This window comes from Larimichthys crocea, chromosome VI (genome assembly GCF_000972845.2).
Source record: "Larimichthys crocea isolate SSNF chromosome VI, L_crocea_2.0, whole genome shotgun sequence".
Taxonomy (NCBI): Eukaryota; Metazoa; Chordata; class Actinopteri; family Sciaenidae; genus Larimichthys; species Larimichthys crocea.
Genome location: NC_040016.1, coordinates 9,688,661 through 9,711,209, shown reverse-complemented (window position 1 = coordinate 9,711,209; position 22,549 = coordinate 9,688,661). Strand labels below are relative to the sequence as shown.

At 40.5% G+C, this 22,549-nt stretch overlaps 2 protein-coding genes across 2 annotated transcripts in view; both read right to left on the bottom strand.

Annotated features, from left to right (window-relative positions):
* The window catches only part of LOC104928138 (potassium voltage-gated channel subfamily B member 1), a 36,741-nt gene extending 21,992 nt beyond the window's left edge, over positions 1–14,749 (bottom strand). Inside the window, exons 1-2 of the mRNA XM_010742364.3 lie at positions 14,457–14,749; positions 13,028–13,696 (exon numbers count right to left, since the gene is read on the bottom strand). Of these exons, the coding sequence (XP_010740666.1) occupies positions 13,028–13,582 (555 nt within the window). The 5' untranslated portion in view covers positions 13,583–13,696; positions 14,457–14,749. The remainder of the gene's footprint in view (positions 1–13,027; positions 13,697–14,456) is intronic.
* Positions 14,750–15,635: 886 nt separating this feature from the next.
* On the bottom strand, positions 15,636–21,981 carry LOC104928129 (prostacyclin synthase). The gene is made up of 10 exons (XM_010742355.3): positions 21,840–21,981; positions 21,117–21,240; positions 20,406–20,581; positions 19,796–19,939; positions 19,244–19,371; positions 18,355–18,536; positions 17,158–17,293; positions 16,632–16,813; positions 16,093–16,244; positions 15,636–15,956 (listed from the first exon to the last, which is right to left on the bottom strand). Exons 1-10 carry the CDS (start codon positions 21,905–21,907, stop codon positions 15,806–15,808), a joined length of 1,443 nt encoding a protein of 480 aa, XP_010740657.2. The 5' UTR covers positions 21,908–21,981; the 3' UTR covers positions 15,636–15,805.
* Positions 21,982–22,549: the final 568 nt, after the last annotated feature.

Sequence of the window (22,549 nt, the reverse complement as noted above, 5' to 3'; positions counted from 1 at the left end):
TAAGGTGATCTCTTGAGTCTCATATGGCTCGTCTCTGCTACCCAAAGCACTGCTCCTGAATGTAATTACAACAAAAGAACATTAGTTCCTCCTCAGTCAGCACACCACAGGAGTCTCACATAATTACCATCAATATTAGCATACAAACACCGCAAGGACACGGCCTTTGATCCTCTATCACATCACCATATGTTCACTCTGGGTTCTACATATTCTAAACTTTTGCTCCTCTTCACATCACTGTAGGGGTGACGGACAGGCTCGGCAGTGCATCTGTTGTCTCATTTGCGTTTTTAGACGACAACTTGCAGTAAACTTTGCGACCTGACCGATGAAATACAGAGCTGACTGGGAGAAGAACCCAGACGTGCTTTACCAAAACCTCAACAACAGAAACGTTTTGAAAGAGGCAGAAAGCATGCCCTTATATTCAGTTTTAAATAGAAGCATGCAATTCTTTGCTGTGTTGACCTAGAAAAGCTTTTCTTTCCCACCTCATCTCTCTCTCTCTCTCTCTCTTTCTCACACACTTACACTCACTCAGACACACACCCACATACAGTATGTTACACTGTAAATACAGTACATACGGACACTCAAACAGCGCAGTGTTATCATAAAGACATTTCTATTTTAAAAATCCAAAGTGTAGAGAAATTATGATCGTGCTAATTATTTTCCACACACAAAGAGCCTATTATCTTATTCTTGTCTAATATCTGATGTTACCTGCAGTGAAGCTTGTAGACTGCACAGCAGTACTGTCTCTGCTGGTCTATAACCTCCTCGAACTGTCTACGCTTTGGTATTTCAGTGGCTTTTCTGTGGAAATCGTTTCTTCTTTGTCATCGAGTACAAATTAAACACACGTTAAGTACCAATTACAGTCAGTACTAGAGTACAAACAAGCCCATGTACTTTCAGCTATTTGCTTTCTTGCAGAGAGATCAATACCTCTCACAACAACAGAGGGAGACAGTAAGCCGGCCTCTGTCCAGTGGTCACAAAGTCCACCTGTAAACACCTCTAAATCTCAGTAATTAACACATTTGTTTAATTGGTGCTAGATGTAGTTTTATGGACTATATCTTGGTTTGAGCGATTTTCTAAGAACTCATGAAAGTTCCTAAGAAATATTCCCCCTTATAAACCTCCATAAAACAGTGAATTGTTGTTTTTTTACACTTCAGTTTTGAAGCGGTGGACAGATTTTGTTACCTGCGGACAGAGCCAGTTAACCTATGCTAAACTAAGGTCACTGTCTGCGTCATGTTCAGCACAGAGACGCGACAGTGGTAACAAACCTTCTCATCTGACTCTAGACGAGAAAGTGAATAAACATATTTCTCAAAAGAAAATAGATTTGAATTGCATCTCATACAGTGCTCATCTTTACAAGTAAATATTACATTATGAGAAAGCACTTACAGCTACACCGAGGAGCACTGAGTGCACTGTAAAAACCACAACCTTCAGACCACCGACGATCACCGCAGACACTCTGCTATCACACCAATTACTTTCTCCCTCACTGCCTCCTCTGTCTTCCTCTGTATGAACGCTGTACCCTCTGATGATGATTTAGAAAAGAAACATGCTTGTGACAGTCTGCTGTGGGGAAACAGTTTGATGTAGTCCAATGAAAAGGTTCCAGATTGCCACAAACAATCAACTAAAGTACAACATCAATGTGTCTATTTAAGGATACATATGTGTGTGTGTGTGTGTGTGTGTTTCATGTGGAGAGAGTGGGAAAATTACAAAAAAAAGAAGAAACTGCATTTGGAAGAAAGCCAGAGAAAGGATGGGAAAATGTGCAAGCATTTGTGTTCTTTACGTGTGTGTGTGTGTGTGTGTGTATGCGTATACATGTGTGTGACAGCATATTTATTTATAGAAGCCCCTTAGGGAGAGGAGTGCCATTACGGTGCTAAGGTAGAAAATGTGATGGAGCTGTGCTAGATGTCACACTAAGGCGGCTTCATCACTCCTCGCAGGCTGTGCCTCATTAGGATGAGCAACACCCTGTTTATTAGGAACCACACCTCTCCTGCATTGTCCTTCTATGTCTCTTTGTGCAAACACCATTAAAAAAAAAACAAAAAAAAAACACCACACTCTCTCTGGGGATAGTAGCTGTTGCATATAGCCCAATGTCACAGTTTCCTTCTGTACTGTAAATTAATGTTTTACAGACAAAATTCATTAAGTTGTAAAGAGAAATGTGCTCACTGTCATTATTGATTACCTTTGTTTGGATTAGTTATTCTGTTGCATAAGAAAGAAAATAGAGTAGGAGGACAAATTGATCCAGAAATCGAACTGAACTCCTCATGACTGTTTCTGTCTCAGTAGACAGACACACTACCTCCGATCTGGTATTGTGCAGACTGATCCGTAATGCAACAGCTGCTCTTTTTTAGGGTCCACACAGGTGAGCAGAGAGATTAGAAAGAAGGATCTCATCTACTTCTGCTGGCTTTGACAATCATTAAAGGTAGGGACACAGGAAAAAACCTCTCACCTCACTCCCACTCGAATCACCCCCCCGACCCCCGAGGAGTTACATCTCCACAAATCCACAGTGGGACTTTCTTCAGAAACCAAGCATCACAAACTGTGCGGGGGCTGAACTCAACCTCAGAGCTGCAGCAGAGCAACACTTGCAAAGTGTATTTTGAAATATGCACCAGTCCCACACTTGGATCTAAGGTTTTTCTTCACCGTATGTGAATGCGCACATCTCCATCTGAATGCAAGCAGTAAAATGAGATGTTCAGATGACGGGATTTACAGATAGCTCCCTGTGTTTGCTTTCCGCTCTCACTCTATTTGCTGAAGAGCAGAAGCTATCGAGTGAGACGTGTCTTGAGAACAATGGGCATCTCTCTTTCACCTGTCTGCCTCTATTCCTGCTGACATTTTCCCTCAGTCATATTACATGTGCGACCTCTGCTTCACCTTTTTCCACACATATCAGCTCCTAAACCTACCAGCAATTTTAAACATTTGCTTTATTTACTTGTGCTGACATACCTAAATGTGTCACCGGCATCAATCAAAATGATGCAAGGTGATATGGTAACCTGAAGCTTTGTTTAATCCAGCCTGTCTAGCATGGTAGACACGATTCCCCCGCAGTGAGAGGCTGGAGGTGATCTTGTGTTAATTGAACCCTGTTGTTGACTGCTCGTCCATGGAGCTTTCAGGTGTTGGATTCTGTATCAAGTTCAGGTAATTACTGTTTCTCGGTCTGGCAGCCGCTGTGAACTTGTGTTGGTTGGTGTTTGAATCTCTACATGCTGTCTGATTTCTGTATCTGTAGAAAGACTTTCAGAGTCTGCTTTGTAGTAAAAACATCCATGCAGCGTAGAGACACCATCATTAAAAGCTCCAGACCACTTTCTTTTTCACTTTAGTTTACTCTGCACAACGGAGGTGCACAACAATAAGCTAATGGACCCGGAAAACTGAGTATCTGAACCTCATTTGCCAATGTGTTTCAAGTAACCAGTCCTGTCCCAAATAGGAAACCTACAGGAGACAACATTTATTCTCTCAACCTTTACTCTGCTCATTGGAATAGTACAATACAGTATTATATAACACAATTTCCCTTCAGGGATTAATAAAGTATTTCTAATCTAATTCTAATTTTCTAATCTAATTTTGTTGAATTTTCTCCTCCTGTGAAAGTCAGTTGGAAACTTTCAGAGGAAAACCGTTGTTGATGTTGATGTTCTCTGAGGGAAATTGCTCCAGTATAAAAAATTACGGCAACACAATCTTTCCTCCCAGACTCAGCTACCTTTAAATACACGTGAGCTTTCTTCTTCAACCATCTCAAGTGACCGGAGGATATCACGGTTGAGGAGTGAAGACCAGAAGTGGATGTAAGCTCGCGAAATCAGTTGAGCTCTGGCACTGTAGCCGAACAAAAGGGCAAAGACTCCAGACTTCCTCAGTTACAGTGTCATCGCATTGTGCTTTTTCACCATTCGCCTGACAGCTAAATGACCCTGGATGAGGTGTACATGACGATGGTGAGGTAGCTGTTTAAAAATGCACGAGGCATCTTTTTGTTTTGCTGTAACCGCACGGTGAACTAGGGTAACGCACATGCAGCTCATGAGTTTGGGCAAGAAGCGAGCATCGCAGAGCAGTCCGGGGTGGATTACTGCCTCCACAGAAAATGTATCTGCTGTCAGAAAATGATTTAAACTGCTCGCTGGGCATCTCAGCCCATCACTCCACCATCTCTCTCCAAAAAACTGCATGTCCATGCCTTGTACTGCATGTGTGTGTAATGCATCTATATAAATAGAGTGTAAAAAGAATTTCCCCGTCCGTGGGGTTAATAAAGTATATCTTCTTCTTCTACAGAATTTCATTGCATTATTCAGTCATGCAGGTCGTTCCTGTACGGGTGGCTGGAAACTGACCTTTTCAGTGTTATCCTGCCGAGTGAGCAATTAAAACCTTGGTGCGGTGTGCAACTGTAGCTTAAGAAGTAGCTTTAGCATGCGATGGCTTTAGGCTCTAATGTCTAACTCTCTGGAAACTTCTGTTTTAGTCTCCAGTGCATCTTCTTGAGTGATATTCTCCCGCTGACAGGCCTGTCTGAATAATGAATGAAGGTCTGCAGCAAAGAAGTCGAGTCTCCGTCCCCTCGTCATTGACCTCTCACCTTTTTTAAATGTCAGTGAGCACCTCCAGATCCACCGATGTGTGAGGAATCCCAGGAAAGTCAGATAAGGCATTGTGCTAAAAATACAGCACGTATTTTGTAGGCCTGTCAAACAGAGATACTATCTAGTAGTAATGTGTGTGTATGTCTTTGTGGCATGTGTAGCATGCAGTGTTGCCGCAGCTGGGTTGTGTGATAAGTTAATGTAGCGTACTAGATCACCTCTCTCCATGGAAACCGCAGGGCAACGGAGGGGCTACACTTGAGTACCTCTTCTTGAAACCATATGCTCCGAACTACAGCTAGTTGAGAGGAGCCATCCCTACTCTGGTAAAACGGACTGGTATCTTAATTATTTCTCATGTGTTGCTTCTGCCTTCTTAATGCCAGTATTTGGTAAATGCACAGTCAAATCATGACATCTCTAATACCAATACTATAAAAACCGCAGTGTTTACCACAAGCTGAAACCACAATTTGGAATCTAAAATTACAATAAAGTGTACCTAAGCAAAACATTAAACCTTTTTTTGGCAACTACTACTACTACACGTAAACACATTACAGACCATCACATTTTTCCCTTTAAAGTTGATTTGGCACACCTTTTAGCAAACACGTACATTCAGCAGATACAGGGCAAAATAAGCATTAATTTGCATCTCCATCTACCAGGTGAATATAAGTCCAATATTCTCTCTTAGCTCTGTTTTTGGTCTGCACCAACTTCCTGAGGGAATTATCTGGCTCTTTAGCTGCTAAATGCTCCACTATACCCACCAGCAAGTCACTTAACCTACTTTGTCTGCTTGCAGATAGCAGGTAGTGCACAGCTGATTTTATCAGAACTGCTTGCTGCAGTCCCCAAAAAAACAAACCTGATGAGAGAAGTGAGCCTGAAGCACAAACTGCGAGACAGAAATCAAAACAATGTGCTCAAGGACGCCAAAAAGCTCTGCAGTGCTGTAGGTTCATCATTAGGGGTGACATCAGTCAAACACAAACTGATTTACTTAAGAGAGGCACTGTGTGTGTATGTGAATGATGTTTAAATTAGGTTTTAAGTTTTTAATTCATAATATATGTTTGTGATATGTGCAAGGTTATAATCCTGTATAACCTTCTCTGCATGCATGGCAGTCTAACTGGAATTTAGGCCATTTGAACATACTTGAAGTGTGAATGTAATGTTTCCGGAGGAAAGTTTTCACCTTCATACAGTGTTCAAGATCAGTGCAGCCACACAGGGGAAAAGAAATAATGTATAGACAGCCTGTGCATTAGGGTCATTTGTGTAGTCGCATAAGTCAAACACGAAAGAGGTCCGCAAGGAGAAGAAAGTAGCTGTCAGGCAAAGTAAGCAGACTGTCCATACTGGTAACAGAGCACCTCCATCAATGAAGGAAGTCATTTATAGACCACAGGAACAGAATCCTCTTCTCCAAAACAGCATTCATTGGTAATTTCTGAGGAAATGGAAGAGAGGTTCCTGGATAAAAACTTCAGTTCCTATCTGTCAACAGCACATTTCCCGTAACATAGTTCTCAGTAGGAGTTTAATAAAACATGAATATAAAAATGTTACAGGAAACTGGCTCCAATGCAACGTGGAAGCTCTGATTACAACATAAGTGTTTGAAGTCTTGGGGAAATCATTTCAGCTTAGCAAATAAGATGCATGTGGAACACATACACAAACAATTTAATCCTCATCTATGCACTTCACAGCTGAGCAGCTTTTCTCCATCGATTAGTAGGAAGCTCTGATGGGACTTGTTTCTTCCGTAGTGCATTTGCATTCACACACGCTGATCAAACGGCATCAAAGGCATTATTAAAATCAATAATGCTAATGCCTCTCAGTCTAAAGGAGAGCTTCTATGTAGTGTGTGTGTGAGGTTGTAATCGCATAAGTATGATCTTCATGGGCAGCCCAAAAAAATAAGGATAAAGCAGTAAAGAGAGATATAATGAAATACAGCTCAGCAGAAAACAAAACAGGAAAGCATTCTAACACTTTACTATTCCAACCAAGCTTTGTAACTTGCCAACCATTAATATAATGTCTGTGGGCGTTAGAAACAGCTGGTGGCATTAGTAAAAGGTTGTACCTGTGAGTGTACGGCCAGTCTGTGTGTAGCTTGTGTAGATTAAACATATAAATAATCTGTTTCTTTCTTCATGAACATGGCTACTAAATATTCATTCTGGGTCCATCCAGTGTGAGCGCAGAGGGAAGTGAGAGCTGACTATAAAAAAACAAAAAGGAATTTTTCTTTTGGAAAATATCCAATATGAGGACAGCTATTATCTCTGTGCATGTACTGTATATGAAAAAAGAAAAAAAACCTAACTCTGTTCATGGAGTTAGTTCATCTTTAATTAGAATTCATAAAATAATGAGTGCTTATGTGCTGATTAGGTTACTTTGACTTTAATAATGAGAAGAGGGAGTACATTAGAAGAAAACCAAAACAGGGTGAGATGATAAGAGATGAAGGAAGAGACAGAGAGACTTGGTTTCAATCTGCAAAAAAAAAAAAAAAACAGTCCTTGTGACTCTGTGTAAACCCACTTGGCATTATATGGCACTGCAATCAGTCTGACAGCTCGGAAACTGTGCACCATTGATTTATGGCTATTCAAAGCTCACCTAAGCACAACGGAAGAGTTGCTGTCACCCAGCAACAACCCTTGAAAACAAATCATAAAATACACTCTGTTGGATAGCCTCGTTATTAGCACACACACACACACACACACACACACACACACACACACACACACACACACACACACACACACACACACACACACACAAACAAATAGTAAAAGAAAGGTGACCAGGGAGAGAAACACAAAGGGACAAGAGGAAACTCTCAACTGTATTACTTAGAGACACAGCTGAAAATAACAACAAAGACCATCGAATCATAGTGACTATACTACTGCGTCTCTTCTGGTCTCACTGCAATCCCTGTGACACAGTACTGCCAGTTAGCACGAGTGACTGCACTCCCTCACGCGGTGCTATCGGCAAGGCAGTGGTCCATGAGAAGTCACACATCTTAGTCCCTCTCTAATAGCTGGTCAGGGTGTGTCCTCACCCAACCCAGCTTGCCTTACATCTTAATGTCTTTGCCATCGATTTCCTCCCATTCTTACAAAAAGTCGTCTTTCAGGCCGTGAGGGGGGAACGTGCAGCAAGTAACAGAACACAATGGATATTTCCACCCTGACACTGCACAGAGCCATGAGCCGGGTGAGTAATCTCAGGCTTCACAAACAACAAAGCAAAGTGCTTACAGTGAAGTCAATCGGGCATATCTGATGTTTGGTAAAAAAAAAAAAAAAAAAAAGTGCAGTTAACTGCCTCTAGTCATGGCTGTCTCTGGTTCGCTGAGAGGAGAAGTTTCCATGCAATTAGTTGAAACAGCCTCTGCCAAGCCAAAAGAACTAAGTGTCAGGTTTTTATAGATCAGCATCCTGTTCTGGACCAAAGCTTCAGTGGGTAGAGAGAGCGCTGCAAGGCTCTTAAGAGACGGGAATTCAAATTCCCAGAGTGTAGAGGCGTTAAAAAAGTCTGCCAAGTGAAATCTGTATGTGTCAACATTATTTTTTAGACTCTGTAAAACTTAACTACTAGAACCTGCTCCTATTCAGGTCATGAGTTATCACCACAGTCAATCAATTTACTGGATCCAGTAAGTTGGATTAAGGTAAACATTATATATATATATACTGAATATTCATCTGCTTTGCTGTTGACTATGCAATATCAATTTTAATTTTTTTTGCAGTGTAGTAATTTGTTTTTGTTTTTTAATCTCACAACATCATCAACACCTTCCCATGTCTGGAATATATTACAATCTAATTTGATTTGTGTGCCTGTATGCAATTGTCTATGTCGCATCTCTTTTGTTAATTGCCTCTAATTATACAGGCATACATAATTTTTACACAGCATACTCCAACACCTCCAACATGTTGCTTTAACTTGCAATGTTAAGACAAACTGAAGCATTTTTCATTCATTTCCAACCAATTCACACAGACTCAACAAAAAAATGAGAATGTGATTTAGATTTTGGATACTGACTGTGTGAGGTATGTGACGTCTGATGTATATTCATTGTGATAATCTGGTAATAATGTATTATGACTTTGTAATACCACTATTCAAACATATATTAAAATCTTTTTAAATATTAAAAACGGTGAAAGGTGACTTAATATTATACTATGATATCACTCAAGATACGATAAGATAAAATAGACTTTAATGATCCTACATCTGGGAAATTCACCTGTCACAGTAGCTCATATACACAGGGTTTGTAATAAATTATTCACAAGTAAGAAATATATAGAAAAGGTCATGATGTATTGGTGTTAAAGAGTCTGACAGTTGTTGGAATGAAGGACCTGGGGTAGCGTTCTTTCTTACATGGTGGGAAGTAGCAGTCTGTTGCTGAAGGAGCTGCTCAAGCCCACCACAGTCTCGTGTAGGGGGGGTGAAAGGACTTGTTTATGATGAATGTCAGCAGATTTGATCAATAGTGACCTGCTAACATAACTAACAACCTCACAACTGTCACATCACAGCATGCACATTTAGCTGAATCCTGATTTTTGCATGGAAACAGTGGCATCACATTTCCCCAACTGGGCCTTGCCCTCTTTAAAACCAGTGAGAAAAAGCACAGACAAAACTGAACAGGCTGTGATGTAATGAGACAGAAATTGTGAAATAACCAAAGCTGTTCTGACTTGAAAATTGTGTGTCCGTGTCTAACCCCATCACTTGTAGTAAACTGGTGAAGGAAACAGGTTTTCAGGGCATTTAAATAAAGCCACTTTCAGAGTTTACAGCAATGATGCGTAATGTTCTAATGCCAAACCCTTGGGAGTGTGATTTATAGGGCGACTGTGATACCTCTGAGACTGAACTGCACCTTAGAGAACTGAGCAACAGTGGCATGCTGAGACATGCTGTAATACATAGGCTGATTTCATTTCCAACCCACTAAACCTTTTCTTCACGCTGGTCTACACTAAAAATGACAACATTGGCATTCAGCACATACACATAGAGCTTATATCTTATTGATGAAATGATTACCTGCAAGGATTCCCTGTGTTTCCAGGGGTCCATATTGTGATGATAAATAATTTAACGAGCAGATCCATGGTGGAAATGCAGACTCAAGTGGGTCTAAAACTATTCAGTAACACTTCAACACTCGCAAGAAGAAAGACAGACTGGCTGCACACATGGTGTCCTTCACCACCGCTTTGACATGAAAAATGGCTCGTCAAGAGCAAGCGCTGGTGCCTGTGTGTATTTTTGGGGAGGTTATAACTCCAAAAGGTCCAGGATGAGGTGACAACTGGAGCTATAGATATTCTGGATCACACCTTTTTTCTCCGGAATTAAGTCAAGGGTTATTAATGTGCAATTAAAATTTCATCAGCACTGAAAAATAAATGAGGCGGAGTATGTGTTTGGGAACAAGCCATTTCACCGATGCAACTCTTCAATTAAGCCTCGGCAACAAGACTGCATTTAATGGATACCATTTAACCTCAATTTGACATTTTTACTGTTCTCTGTCTCATATGGAAAACTAAACCATGAGGAGATGGCCCTATATGTCAAACAACGTCCGCTTCCATACAGCTTATTTCATTCAAAAAATCTCCGGGCTCCCTTAATGGAAGCACAGTGTGCCATATACTCATGTTAAGCATGCTAGTATGAGCATGGGAGAAGGACATAAATTGTTTTTCCTATTTCTCTGTTCGACAGTGCAAAGAAGTTTAAGCTGAATGATGCAGCCACATCGGAGGAGAATCACGAGCTAATGCTAAAACGCACAATGACGCATGTGAAGAACCCAGAGGCGTTTCATGAAGCTGATACTGATTCTTTTTTAACCGGTTTGTAATTACTTTCCAAAATATCGCATGAATGCAAAAAAACAGAGCTGATTATTCACGACTGAGCCTTGGACAATATTTTGAGTCTGTTATGGATTTGCAAAGAAAACATTGTTGCATAAAAATCTGTTATTATTTGGTTATGCTTCTGACCTTTATTTTATAATTTCCAGTCTTGCTGCTCAGTGAGCAACAGCAGAACCAAGTAATTATTCAGATTCAAACATATATTTGCTCACGTAGTCTTACTGAAATCATGTTTTCATGAATATTATCTCTTTCTATATATATATATATATATATTATATATATATATATATATATATCTTTCTCCTATTTAGACCATCAAGTTATTTTAGGGTATGGTGTGACTAAACTGAAAGTAGACATTACTGTATCTCCATTTCATGAAATATGGACGTGACAGACAAAATATTTTTGTGCTTTGCATATATCTTCATTTTACATTTAAGCATATCTTTTGGCTTGATTTAAAAGAGAAGATTTCTACTCAGTCACAAGTCTTTGTAAGTTTAACTAAGCTAAACTTACTGTAATATGTTTAGATTAACCTGTTGCACACAAGGACTGTGAGTCATTAAATGCAATAAACCAGCCTGTATCAAAATGAACTCATCCCGAATCATGTGACTTATTAAATTAAAAAAATGATGACCCACAATATTAAAAACCATTGGCAGATCAGAGTGTGTTTTTAAAAGATTAATGATTTTAAAAGGGTCTGATTGGTATAAAACCACAACACAGATTACAGCTTTCCAAAAATAATATCTGCTGCTCCTCAAGAGAGACGGATTAGATAAAGCTCCCTCTGTTAGTTTAGAAGATTTTGATTGTATCAGTCTGAAATATGACTAAGCAGACATAAAATGATGATTAATAGCTTCAGCTACCTTCTATTTCTTCTTTTTCGTTCAATACCAGAGGACCTGGTATTGTCTGTGTCGTTAAGGGTTTCAGAAAGCTCAAGAGAGAACCGATGGATACAGAGTCTTGAAAGGAGCATGTCTTTAAGCAATATGATTGAATAATTAACAAGAATAATTAAGGGCTTCACTAATTCAAGGTCAGACATGGAGCAGGCTCTTTCAACAGATGAGCTAAATAAATTATGCAGGTACCCATGAATATGTTCAAGGAGGTGCTTGAAATTTCGTCCACTAATGATTTGACCATCATATATTTTGGGGCTGGAATGCTATCAGAGGTCTCTTGTTCTATTGCGCTTTTTATTTCTGTGCACACTTTCATGCGTTTTGAACCTCATAAAGCAACGGCATGTGGTAAAATTATTTGAAATTGCATACTCACGGGCATAATCACTGGAAATATAGCACTTAATATGTTGAATTGTTTTTCTTTGCCATGCTCTCTGTTAAATGTAGAATGACCGAAAAGGGGAACGTCTCTTAATGTGTAGATTCCCCCAAACAGCTGCTCTACTGGTAATACACGACCTGGTCAGTTCACTTTAAAATGTTGCTAACATAACTATATCCGTTGATCCAGCAAAGTGAAGTAAGTGAACTGTTCCTGGAGTGTGAGCTATGAGCCTGTTAATGAGCTGGATGATTGAATACTGGACTGGAAATAAGGCAAGGGTGGTTAATGAAGCCAAGACTGCTGAAAGGAAAGGGGGTGTTACAGTATGTGATGTTCTAAAAATATTGTGCAGTGGAGTTTATTTTTCTATCCCGACATGGATTAAACGACAAAAGTGTCACCACTTTTTTTCCACTCTGGTGTTGCAAATGAAAACATTTAATAATTACCTCAGGAGACCAGTGGCCTGACAGAAACCAATAAATGAAGGCTGTCACGTGTAAACAGAAAAAAGGAGGTTTTAACTGACTTGCCAGTCTTTTCTTCTGAGGAACATACAGCTAGTTAAGTATTATTGATGTAAGTGGAGGAACAAAACTAGTTTTCAAAGTCATATGATCCATTCATATATGAATAAGCAAAACATTTCAGACAGCTTTGAGATACATCAGCATCTTTCTCTCTGTCTACCTCTCAATCTCTCTCCTGTACTGCGGCTGCTGAAAGTGACAGATTAAAAGCACTGCTTCAGGTTAGAAGAGAGTCAGACATCAGATCTGAGCCGGTCTCAAAGAGAGATTTCTGCTTGCTTGTTAAAACCTTCCATACTTCACTTTTTGTTTTGTTTTGTCTTTTAACTATCTTCTAAATTTAAACCATAAATCATTAGTACCAAACAGCCTTCCCTCCGTTTCCTGATCTAGAACTCATTATTTAAAACATTATAGGCCTGTTGCCTGCATGACAGTGCCACCCTCTCTCAAGTTACCTCCAACTTTCACTAGATCTGACCCTGGTAGTGTGCCAATAAGAAAAAGCTGAGCTGGACACTACCTTAGCAGCAAATGATGAGCTTGGCTTCTCCAAGAGGTCCCAGAGTTTCCTCCTCTTCTCGGAACAACATGTGGTTGTAAACTCCTCTCCTTCCCTGTCCCTCATGTTCTCGGCCTCTCTCTTCAGCTCTTCGTTCATCTGCTCCTTTTTCTGGTGATACCTGGCCTGGCAGCAGGACTCCAGGTAGATCTCGTCGATTCCCCAGAAGTCCAGCTCTTGACTGAACGAGAGGGCGCACATCTCCTCCATCATGTGCAATTTTCCGGTGCGGTAGAAGTTCAGGATGGAGGTGAAGGCGCCTGGGTGTCTGTCGAAAAAGAACTCGTTGTTATCCAAGCTGTAGTCGTCGCATATCTCCATGATTGAGTCGTGGGTGTTGCAGTCCCTCAGCTTGCCCAGTCTTGTGCGAGGAAGCCGGTCCAGCGTCCTCCACAGGACTTCGTGGAGAAGACCACCGACGTTGAGTCTCACTCGGCGGGTCTGGGTCTTGCTTCGGATGATGTCCATCGTAGCCGGTGGGAGCGAGGTCGCCACCCGAGTCCCCGCTTTGATCATCTTCACTCAAGTCACTCGGTCACTTGAAAAGACTGGAAGATGCAGCCCGGTAGTTTAAGAAGACATAGTCCTGTAGATGACCGCATCAGGGTCCCTCCTCGTTTCTTCTTGTGACTGTAATAAAAATAAAAAAGAAAAGAAATTATTCAGGCGCTGTGAAGCAGACGCGTGTCCTACAGTAGCAATGTCAGGTGGTTTATCCACTCATCAGAGAGGCAAATAGATATTTTAATCAGCTTTAAGAGGCACAGCCGCTTTTCTTGCTGACAAGGGTGGAGGGGTGGGGGTGAGGATGGAGAGCCCGGCCAATGATAAACTGGACTCCACTTCTTGGGAGCGCTGTCCGGTGCTGAAACGCCTGTCTGTCACTCTGCTTAGACCCGCATCTGCTGTCCGCCGCTGTCCGCGGACACCGGTGCTGAAAAACGGGGATCAGCTTCGGTTTGGGGACAGCGATCAATCCCGATTCAACGATTAGTTGTTGAATAATCGCGTGGAAATGTCGCTCTGACATCAAGTTTGATTAAGAGCTCATAACACAACATAAGACCAGAGCACAGAAGTCAGTTTAAGTGTTGTGTTATACAACATTTCTACCGATATATAAAGTTAATTTGATCTATAATTACTACATTCTTTGGCGCATGTCTGAGTCATGCAATATAACAGCACTTTGGGACATGCGGTATATAAATATCCCGACATGAGCTGGCAGTAGGAGCCTAAATATTGCAATGATGGCCAGCTACTGTAAGTCAAACACTTGTCAAAGTAATGCTGTGGGCTAAAAACAGGCTATGAAACCTCATCAAAATAAAAAAGCCCCCAGCTGAACATAGGTTTAAACATAATAAAAAATAATAATTATACATACGTGTCTTCCTTATGTCCCGATTCAGCTCATGGACGGACATCAGCAACATTTCAAGAGTAAACGCGTTAAAACTTCTTCTGTCCGTCCACTTCTCCGGCGCTCCGCCTGGTGCTGATGAAGGCATCATGAGCTACGCAGCGACATGTTGAAAAATTATAAGAGTTTTGCACGGACCATCAGCACGTCCAGTCCGTCCTGTCCACCTCTCCTGGGGCGAATCAACAAGTAGAGACACTTGAGAGTGGCTCTCGGTACCTCCTCTCCTCCTCTACCTGCTCACAGTGTGAGTGCTGGCTGGCCGGCGCCTGTGACTGTGAACGGGATCCTGCTCGGGGCTGAATTCACTCAGGCTCCTCCAGCGGCTGCAGCCTGTGCGAGTTTTAACCCTGACAGAGCCAGAGAGCCACAGCACAGTGCATCTATAGGTGCATCTCTGCTTTGTGCAGCAGCGTCAGACAAGGGTGATTATAGATCAAATTTAAAGTAAGGACACAGAACACACCATAAATATATGGTGTGCAAGTGTAGGAGATAAAAACATCCTGAAAAGCCTCTTATAAATGTTATGAAGATCTTAATTTTCACAGGATGTTATGCTGCTGTAAATGCTTACTAAACTAGAAAATGGTTTAAATGATCTGCTATAAGTGTGAGCAGCAGTATAATTCAGTCTCAGCAGAGATAACCTAATTGGACCGGTACCACAACATGGCATGGTTCATTAATCCACTGAAAAGGTCTTGACACTGAAAACACACAATTAGCCTGAAGCCAAATTTATTAAGAAATAAGAGCATGTTATTGACATTGTACCTTACAATCTATGGTGGATCCTTCCAGCATGTGATCACTTGTTTTTAAAGCCACATATAAATCTAAACTTTCCACTCAGCTTCACTCTGCAAACAGCAGGCATGTGTCAGTGTGACAGATGTGTAGCCGGCTCTGTTTACAGTACAGGCAGTCCCCTCATTATACTCCTGCTCTCAAACATGCAGAACCAAATGCACCTAAAGCTGAACTTTTTACAGCTGCTAAAAATGACACTTTGTGAACACTGGTCGAATTTCATCATCGTATTACTTCAGTTTTACTCACGACATAATATTTTGGGGAACACTTGGCGTTAAACTAATAGTTTTACACAACAACTGAAAGAAATTTGACAACACAACATTGTACACGATGCATTATTTACATTTATTGATAAATAACCAAATAATTATAAGCTACATGATATAAATACAGGTACATAAATATAGAATACAAAAGTACAAAGAGAATATTGACACTATGAACAATGTGCATGTGCTGAAATGTGCATAAAACATATGGATGGTACACTCTTTTTAGAGTGTACTCTTAGGTTTATATCGGACAAGCAAGTCTCCCTCTGGTTGTAGCATCCCAAATCCATATCGACTGGCATTTACCTCCGGCATTGGAGCATTTGGGTCACACAGCTCCAAATCACAGTTAGTCAACAACATGTAAACAAACCTGAAGAGGAAACACAGATGAAAAACATGAAATTAGAACATTCAAACACAGATTAAAAGGTAACAAACTCCTCCAGCGTGGAACATTTTTAACCAAATCCTAAAGTTGTATGGTGCACTAATGCTGGGACACTCACTGTCTGATGGTATTGATGGCAAACTGCTTTCCCACACAGCCATTGGTCCCAGCTCCCCATGGCATGGTGTAATATTTCAGCCGCCTCCCTGCTTTATAAAAGTCTCTCTTCACTGATCCATCATCATTCAGGAAGCGATCATACTTGAATTTCTGGAAAAGGAAACATGCAGACATTAGATACAAACAATTCAAAAGGAGAGATTTATCTATGAGAATGAACTCATCTAAAATGAACATGGAGTTTTTTTTAAAATGCGGCCTAACTGCAGTGTCCTTCCCACGCCTATTAGCTGTGTTTCTGTTCGCGTGCTTGACTAATCCCTCAATGGTCCACAGGTCTGGGTTTGACCTCTCTGTAGGTTATACAGGGCCAGATTTGTGTAGGCGTTGATTCCACCTTACATAAACAACTACACTAATTACACTTAAGTCTGTCTCCAGCTAAGACAATTACTACTATTCCTATTGGCAGCGCAGGAATGTTTTAATAGAGTGAAGAGGCTGGATACAGCAAGGACGTTACTACAACAAACAAACCTGCGGCTCTTGGTAAATCTCAGGGTCCATTTGAGGGCTGTTGAAGGGGAACAAACACACTCTGTCTCCTTTCCTTAGCAGGTACTCTTGGCCATTTGCCATGTGGAGGGTCTTTTCCTGCACTACCTCCCTGGTGATGAAGGGGGCAGCAGTGAGTCTGAGTGTCTCATCCAAGGCACTATCTAGGAAGGGACAAAGAAATATTGTTAATAACAGCAAAAGAACAGCAGCATTTATCTACTTTTATCAATTTTTGTAACTAATCTGGTCTGTTTTTTTTTTTACTGTACATGCCTATTTAGATGTATAAGCAACTCAACTTCCTTTTCTTTTCTCATTATTCCTTTGCACAAATTTGGAATAATGTTTATATATATGTACATAATGTTTATATATATGTAATAGGTTCTATTTTATAGACAGATGTTGCATTCCAGAAAAAAATAATATTGTTTTGACCTCATCTTGCTGATATTAGGAACAACCTCCTACCGGTAAACATCTCTCTGTTCACACAAGCCCTTACCAAACACAGGGGTGTTCACGGGTCCGTCCAGCAGAGAGGTCTCCAAGGTTTCCATCTCCCTCTTCACTGCTGCCAGAGCCTCAGGATTTGTCAACAAGTAGCCCAACAGCCAAAATGCAGCGGGACCAACGTTACCCTGGAAACAAACAAAGACACACATGATGACAATGATAAGGTTGTTGCTCTCACTCTGGCGTTGCATGGTGACAGCGCAGGTGGTTATTTGGTCATAGCAAATAAGAAGATCACATGACACTCATTGTGCTCATCTATCTTTTGTTAGAGTCGCAGCAAAGAACACGTTTCAATTAAAGTTAAGCCTCATGCCAAATTAAAATACGATAGCTCCCTTTCATGTGTCTGGGATGGGAGGAAACAATGCTCTGGATAGTCTCACTACTGGCAAAGCACAGAGCGATAATGGTTTACTTAAAAAGGAAAGCCATTGGAAACCTGAGGGCCCCTGCCATCTGCCTGCGTCCAAGGGCAGGACATTGAAGCTATTTAGTTTTTACGGCAAACCACAGCATTGTCGGCCAAGAGTAGAGACATAAAATAGCAAACACTGTGACAACACTTTTAAGTCACTGCAAATACAATTACAAAGTGTAATTAATGTTTACTTTACAATAATAGAACTTGTGTATCAATTAAAACATGCGTGACAAGAACACAACATTATTCAAACTTTTGGCAGATGGCTCACAGACCTGACTGTGGGCAATCATCCGCATAAAAAAAAGACTTATACAATTTTTAGGGAACTAAGTGCTAAAAGGATGAGTAAGCAGCCTGCAATGAGTCCAATTCGGAAGTAAAAAACTGCCTTTCATGCAATAACCCAGGGCTCCAGACAAAACTGTATGAGTCAATACCAAGTCCAGTTTAATGAGACTAAGAACACCTCATCTCCGACAACATTAAAAAGTAGTATCTTATATTCCTGAAGCCCTTTCATGGGTTTCCCACTCAGAGGTGCTGTGACAGCAGAGGTGAACAGCACACTCATGTGCCAAATAGGAGTACTGCTGCTACCGCACCTCTGTTTCTCTGTCTCAGGCCACTTCAAGTCTTCTGAGAGGCATGGGAGACAGAAACAACAGACGACTTGCCTAATCTCTAAAAGGTGATTCATGCATAGAGAGATTCATGCCGTGCACACACAGAATGCCTTTCTTCTTTTGAAGTGGGACTGACCTGCGAGGCCCAGAGTTGCATAAGTACGGCTTTCTTCTGCGTCTCCTCGTCGGCCCCCTCCTCTTGCAGGAGCTGTCTGTAGGCGTGAAGCCAAGGGCTTGAACCTGAGTCCTCAGTCAGACCCGCTGGAGCCAAAAGCTCCCATAGCCTCTGTCGAACACTCTGGGCTGTCCTCTTTTCCTCTGTCACACAGATAAACATCGCAAAGTACATGAGTGAGTGAGTGAGTCACGGAAAGAATGTAAACAGCTGACCTCAATCTGAATGTCAATTAATAAAAAACGACATAGATAAACATACATATTATTGTGTGCAAGAGGTGGGTGAAGAACAATATTTAAGTTATGGCGGGTACCAAAGGAGACGGTACACAATAATATTGTAGTTGGCATGGTTGGAACTTATGTAATTATAAACAATGATCTAATCCACAAATAAAGATATAGCCTGGGGAAATAAGGTGTATCTAGTGACGGTCGAATGAGCTACAAGTACAAGTGAGAACACGGTCTGTAGAGGACGGTGATGATGAATTAGAAAGTCTACAAACACAATTGAAAAAAAAAAAAGGGTCCTAGACGTTATGTAAGCAACTGAGTAAGTAAAACTCGCCACGGCAACCACAAAACATATCTGAGGAAACACCCAAAGATGATGTCAAACCATATTATGCCCAGACACAGTGACATATGTAAACAGTGAAGACGCATGCAACAGGCTCATGACTCATGCTGATGATGATCTACATCTGATGTACATCATTACCAAGTGTTCATTACATCACATTAGGTGCAGGATCTCTGACTGATGCTGACGAACCGATATCAACAATGAACAATATCAAACTTTTGAAGCAGTTTATGGCGAGAGGTGTCTTCAGCGTGGTTACCTGGCTTCAGTGTGCCTCTCGCCAGTTTGGTTAAGAGGCCATCAAACTTCTTGTACTCCTCATAGACACTTGAAGGATCCGTGCCGTTGTTGTTCTGCTCTCCGCCAAACAGCGTCAGGTACCCCGCCCTACAGACAAAAGGAGAAACACACAGTGTAGGAATGTGTGGGACTCTCCACTTGTAAACAGCACTTTTGTTGTTGATGGATAGATAACCAGCCCACGCACTTCTTTTATTCAAAAAAGCACAACCGTTCAACTGGTATTTTTCCACTGGGCCACACAACATGTGTAAGATCTCGTCATGGGAGCATGTCACCGTGTCACAGTAAACATTAAGTCATCTCATGAAAGACTGCTGCACAGTGTTCAACAGGAAATATGTGAGAAAGAGTGTCCTACATTTTTCTTTGCACGTTTACAAACAGAAAGCCGCAGGACTGACAAGTGTGTAAACTGTTTAGCTGAAGACTTCTGACCTGGATACATGCTTCCTTGACATAATGCATAATGTGTGTGTGTGTGGGAAGGAAGGGCATCTTTCAATCTTACTTGAAAAGTAAGCTGTAAGAGAGGTTGAAAAGTCCCTCCTCTTTCCAGTCTTTCTGGTTCTGAGGCATCTCAGCTTTCAGCAAGGCTCGCAGGTGTCGGCTTGAGGTGTTGTTGAGGGTGCCCAAATTCATTCCCAAGAAATGTCTGTGGACACAAAAGGTTGCAACAAACAAGAACAGAAGAGGTTACATTGCTGCGCCATAGATCATCATCACTCGTCACAGTGATAGTTGTCACTGTAATATACCATAGGTTTTTTATTATATGCTCACATACACAGATGTTACCTGAAGAAGGCCTTAAACCTTAAATTTAAAAACATTAAATATGTGACCTTCCCCTCCTTTCTTGGATGTCTGCCTGCGAATCATTAAAACAGGTATCTGTTTTCTTAAATAAATAAACCGAAGATGACAATTGAGCAATAACGAAACAAGAAGTCCTAAAAATAGATTTCCAGAAATTGGAAGAGTGTTGAACAGAAATACCCACTGTGATGTTATTGCATGAGACTTAAAGTAGTTTCATAAGTAGACACATTTCACAATAACAAAAAATGAAAAGGGAAATATGAAGCACGAGCTTTCAGATAACATAATTAGTTCGTTACTTTTTCATCATTGCTTTTGCTTTGGCTGGCTGGTGATGTGGGAGCTGCAGGTTGAAGATCCTCTCCATGAGCACCTGCGCATAGCGAGTGAAGTCCAGGGAGTCCGAATCGTTGATGACCGTGTCGTATGAGTGTGGATCCAGCAACACTGTCACGTAACGCCCAGCAGCACGCACCTACACATTACCAGCACAAAAGCGACAATGACGTTAAGTGTATCTGAACTATTCTGCAGTTTTTAAGCAAATCAAATTCATTATTACATTTCTTATTCGTATAATAAACACAAAACTCAAGATCAAGATTTCTTGAAAGATTGAAGCTTTGTTAGTCCCACTCATAAAAATAAAACTATTTTCTTTCAGGATGACTGAAAAGAATTCATGAATGTGAAATCGCTAAGCTGTATTGTACAGTCTTTTCTCCGGTTTCATAGCATTAAATAATTTCTTGTGAAAGTGCATTTCATAATTATGTTCCTTCTCTGAAAACCAACAGAACAATTTCACCTCAAGGACAATTTAGTAGCTGCTCTAGAGCTTTCTAATGCGTCACGTTTCTTCTTCAGAATTTATCACCTCACCTCATCATTATGCATCATTAGAAATATTGAAAATTACTCAGAAGCTGAAATCTTACACCCTTAAACGAGTTCCGAAAAACAAACATTTAAGGATCTACAGAGGTCATCTTTAGGTTTCCTCTACTCACGGTGAAAATGTCTCCATGTTTCTGCTTCATCCGATTCAAGAACTTGGAAGCATCTTTTCCAAACTCAAGAGCATGGCCCAACCACGGGATCACTCCTTTGTCCAGAGGTGGATCAGTTTTGGATCTAAAAAAACAAAACAAAAAAAAGAAATCAAATATAACAATGATAATGATCTTGTATTTCATAATAGTTGTTCAATAGTTGATACTGTTAAGAGACTTCTGCATATTTGGCATTTTATTATATAAAAACATTTGGTGTTTACACAGTGTGTTTGTGTGACTGACCAATTATGAGATTATGGTTATAGAGATAAAGGTCAACAGAACAATAACATGGATTATGAAAAAAAAAAAAAAGATCATTACATCACAGAATGATTTGTGTAATATTTAACAGTTTGAAAAGAAAACAGAAGCTAGTGTGTGCTGGGAAATGTCTCTACAGGCAGACAACAGTGTAGTAGTTTCACCACATTCCTTCGGCTGCAGTGGCAACACGCCGCTCAACTGTTATTGTATACTAAATGTTTTATTATTATTATTATTATTATTGAGTGCAACAAGTGGAATTTAAAGACATTATTTTGCATTTAAATTGACAGAAAAAAAACAGAGATATCCTATTAAAACTAGTTTCAGTGTCAAAATGGGTCAAACAAGCTTTCTTCCTTATATGATAATATTTTATTACAGTTTGTGCTGAATCAAACAGTCACTCACCTCGTTCTGTCTGTGAGGAGAAAATAAAGCAGGACAGCTTGGACGAGCAGAAAAATGGTCCAGATCATCTCGCGTGTGTTTACGTTTCTCCGCCTCTCAGAGTGAATGCAGTAACCTCACTTGTCACGTTTTATACGGTGCCTCACGTCTTACGTCACCTCCATCTTCATCATCATCATCATCATCATCATCACCACAACGACGTGTCATCATGAGTAATTATTACTTTGATTGACACGGGGAAATCCCCCCTCCCTCTCCCCTTATTGCGCGATTTACAAGCTGCTCAGCTTATCATATTTCCTGCCAGACAAAACATGTAGATTCCCAAAAAAAATAATTAATTTTTTTTTTAAAGTTGCAGATGTTTGACTCTGAAAAACTATATATATATATTTACACACTATATACTATATAATAAAACATTACACAGTACAATATGTAACCTGTAGTTCAGTCCTTCTATTAAACTGGTATTAAATCTAAATTAACTTTGTTGTTGTTTTGTTTGTTTCCTCTTAATTTATTTATATTTTTTCAACTTTTCAAGGAAACTGCTGAATCTTTCCGTGTTCGGGAAAACCCTCCGGCATTATTGTCTTCTGCAAGGATGGGGTAAGTTTATCTCTGCAAAACTTGCTGCCGTCACATATACTGAGTCACACACACACACCTTTTATTTGTTGCTATATTGTCTAATATAAGATTCA

What these genes read in the sequence shown, in the direction of transcription:
- LOC104928129 (XM_010742355.3), bottom strand. Translation starts at nt 21,907, where the DNA reads ATGATCTGGACCATTTTTCTGCTCGTCCAAGCTGTCCTGCTTTATTTT. An exon ending in GCAAAAGCAATGATGAAAAA is followed by an intron (nt 19,940 to 20,405) that starts GTAACGAACTAA and finishes TTGTGTCCACAG; the next exon opens with ACATTTCTTGGGAATGAATT. An exon ending in TGCAACTCTGGGCCTCGCAG is followed by an intron (nt 17,294 to 18,354) that starts GTCAGTCCCACT and finishes GTTTGTTTCCAG; the next exon opens with GGTAACGTTGGTCCCGCTGC.